Source organism: Diadema antillarum, unplaced genomic scaffold (genome assembly GCF_040938485.1).
Source record: "Diadema antillarum isolate AM-2024a unplaced genomic scaffold, OU_Dant_1.0 seq00000993_RagTag, whole genome shotgun sequence".
Classification (NCBI taxonomy): domain Eukaryota; kingdom Metazoa; phylum Echinodermata; class Echinoidea; order Diadematoida; family Diadematidae; genus Diadema; species Diadema antillarum.
In genome coordinates, this window is record NW_027271831.1 from 496,719 (window position 1) to 500,293 (window position 3,575).

General features: G+C 43.9%; 1 protein-coding gene across 1 annotated transcript; it reads right to left on the minus strand.

Annotated features, from left to right (window-relative positions):
* Positions 1 to 231: 231 nt before the first annotated feature.
* LOC139742273 (adenosine receptor A2b-like) lies at positions 232 to 1,302 on the minus strand. Its single transcript, XM_071652852.1, has one exon. It carries the CDS (start codon positions 1,300 to 1,302, stop codon positions 232 to 234), a length of 1,071 nt encoding a protein of 356 aa, XP_071508953.1.
* Positions 1,303 to 3,575: the final 2,273 nt, after the last annotated feature.

Genomic DNA, 3,575 nt, shown 5'->3' on the forward strand with positions numbered 1-3,575 from the left:
AAATGCAATAGCAAATGTCTTGCTCGCTAAATAACACACAGTTTAGCAAAGTTACTGACATCGAAAGTGTTTTGCTGTGGAAGGATATTTGGCGTTCATCACAACTCAGAACAAGAATCTTTCTGTGCATCAATAACCATCGTCGAAGAGGACGTCGAAGAGGTGGAAAATAACAGCAATGGCATACTGTCATGACGTCAGCACAGAACTATGCAGATGAAGGAAAATCGTTTAGGACAGGGCAGATGAAAGAGTGGACACGGATCTTTTGCGGCTCCACGCCTCTGTTCTCGATCGGTCTCTCGTGAATCGCTCCCAGGACCTGCACCTGAAAATCACGGACAGCTGACGGACGAAAGCCTGTCGAAACTCCTCGTTTCTGGCTGCGTATATCATCGGATTCATCGCACTGTTCGAGAAGGCTATCTTGAAGCACATCAGCTCATAGACGTAGATTTCGTCGATACGAATGTCCGGTATGAAGAAGTCGATGGCCGTCATGAACGTCGCCGGTGTCCATCCGAAGATGAAGACCCCGAAAACGAGGATGAGCGTCATCGCCGCCTTCAGGTCTCGCTTCATCCTGGAGAAATTATGGTCCCTCGCCATCGGGTTCGACTCCGTCAAGCGCTCGAGTGCGGCAATGCGACGTCGATGACTACGGGCCACGATGAAGATGCGGTAGTACATGAAGGACATGAGGGTGAAAGGCGTGATGATGCAGATGACGACCACGGACATGCGGTACTCCTTGGCCTGGATGTAGAGAAGATCGCAACTCGTTTGGAACTGGCTCGTGTTATTCCGGATAAAGGTAACGCCGCCCAAGACGAGCGTGAGTAGCCACACAAAGGCGATAAGAGCTGCGACTCGCAGTTTGGTCATCGTCTGGTGGTACGTCAGCGGCGACGTAATGGCCAGATAGCGGTCGAAGGCAATGGCGCATATATGGAAGACGGTCACGAATACCATGCTGCCGATGAGGGCACTCAACGATAGGCACGTATAGGCGGAGATGTCGGGCTTGAAACCCAGCGCGGCGACGATGTCGAGTGGGATACATATCGCCGCCATCATGAAGTCGGCAAGAGCCAAACTCGCGAGTAAAACGTTATTCTTCGTCTGCAACGCCGGCGTGCGGATGACGCTGGAGATGACTAGGACGTTGCCCGTGAGGATGACGATAGCGAGGAGGATGTCGCAGATGAGGAATGCGATGATCTGGCCTTGGGACAGACACGTGGACCCTATGCATCGCAGAGGTCTCGGCGTCACCACGGTGACTGAGTGCTCTGTCGTCATTTCTAGAGAAATAGCTGCCATTTCCGTCATTCGGTTCTGGTAAATGTTCTTGCAATATTGAAAAGCCTCCTAGTACTAATGTATATTCAATTCATTCACGTCGATGTAGGACAATTTGTTAATCAGTTGCAATACTATTATATAGGTGGCGATAATACTGAAGTAAAACTGGGCTGTATAATTGTAGCAGAGGAGCATTTACTGTAAGCCAAACTGTGCAACCTTTCAAACTGATCGTCGGTCAACTCCAGCACTGCAATTTATAAAATATCATCAAACGGAATGTTTCACTTCACAACTGACAATCTTTTGAAATCACAATTTCGTATCCACACTGCAGGGCGCCCCATAGCCAGGCATTGGCGATATAGTCGAGATGAAATGATTCCTCCTTCCGAATGATTAGGCTCATTGTTCAGAAATCTTGGGAGCAGGTTTTGTTTTGTTTTGTTTTCGACAACACGAATCTCATAAATTGCAGAATACCACACACCGACAAGGAAAGCCCAGCCCTCAGAAAAAAAGATTCAACCTTCAAAAGTTTGCATTTTGTTGTAAGTCCGTTTCTTCGGTAGATATGAACATATTATTATCGAGGATGGGTATTCTGCTAGTACACTTCCGCCATTTTCCTGTAGCATTCAAGAATCGGGTGGGCAAATCCATGCTTCACTTGTCACACTGCACAAACACGATCCAATCCAACAAAAGAAACAATACTACAACGGTTAAACTTCAACGCCAGCCTTTTGCGACTTGTTCGTGTGATGCCTTGTGAACGCACTAATGAACTCGATTTCGCGCGGGAGAGTTGGCGAAAGCGCGCGAAAGCGCGCGAAATCCACGAAACCGCACACTCTCACCTGCTGCGCAATGACGTTAAATCTTCTGATTGACTAGTTTTGACAGGAGACAAAGTGTATTTGCCATACCAGTGGTCAAGCGCAGAGTGCATGACGGTACAGTGATATCAAATTAGCTCGTTTGGTGCTACCCAGAGAGGGCAATGTGCGAAGAGTTTACAGAAATGATATACAAGTAATTAATCAATTCCATGGTAGGTTTCGACTCCTCTCTCTCCCTTTCTCCCTCTCTCTCCCCTTTCTCACTCACTCTGTTCGGGTATTTGTGCACACACACCTTCATTGAGTCTGTACGTGTGTGTGTGTCAAGTGGTGTGTGTGTGTGTGTGTTTGCATAATGCCGCAGCATTAATTCTTTTTTTTTCGTATAATTTCCATTTGCATTATATGTTTATCCAAAGGTGGATAACGACCCTAGGTATCTACTACAAGAGCTAAAACCTAAAGTCTGTCTTATGTTTTGTTTCTGCCTTCATTTCGTTATCGTTGTTGCAGTTGTTGTCTCATAAAAGTTTATTGTATATTCCAGCGTGAAGGATACACTCTTTGTAATAACTAATCTCCTCCACATGTGTAATTTCGAGGGTGAATCTTCTGAATGTCATCCGTAGGCTCCCTCATGAATAATATCAACATATATCGTTTTTTGTTTTAGCTACACATTAACTGCATGAGGTGCATACATGTGTAACAAGAAACTTTTTAAATTATCACTTGCCATTTGTAAGATTAAGTCCTTTTCGAAAGTCAATATTTTATAATGGGCCGAAAATATGGAATGAGTTACCAGAGAAAATAAAATCGAGTCAGACTTTTACGATTTTTAAATCTTAAGCAGTATTTGAGTGACAGACAATCTTTAGAACAAATGTATCGTAGAAAATATTCATTATAAGATTATAATGATATATATACTTTTTTGTTTAATGTGTTTGTGTGTCTATGATTTTTGTGTGTGCTGCTGTTTGTATCTTTGTAATTAATATGATATTCATTTGGTACACGTTACAGGACTTGGCTTCGTATAAGGCTCCGCCTCCCTGTGAAGTTACTAATGCTCCATAATTTTTATGTTGATGTTTATATTTTGCATTCGTTGCAGTCATGTCAGTTACTTTATACACACTTGACGACATGAATTTGAATGTAATGTTATATTAACAATCCAATGATCAATTTCCATTTGTAAGTGAGAAGAGAGAATTGTTCAGCTTCTCTATCTGGTATCTCTTTTTCCTTAACTGCGAATGAATCTACGCTACTGATCAAGAGCTGATAGCCGACCGGACGGCGGCCAGGTGGATGGCAAACAGATACTGCACATGTACACCGGTAAACATCGTGCATAACTGTATAGGGAATCGATGTACCAAGGCGAATTCAAACATCCACCCAACGCCATGAACATTG

Bases quoted from the DNA above. Each gene is read 5' to 3' on its own strand.
- LOC139742273 (XM_071652852.1), bottom strand. From the start codon at position 1,302: ATGACGACAGAGCACTCAGTCACCGTGGTGACGCCGAGACCTCTGCGA.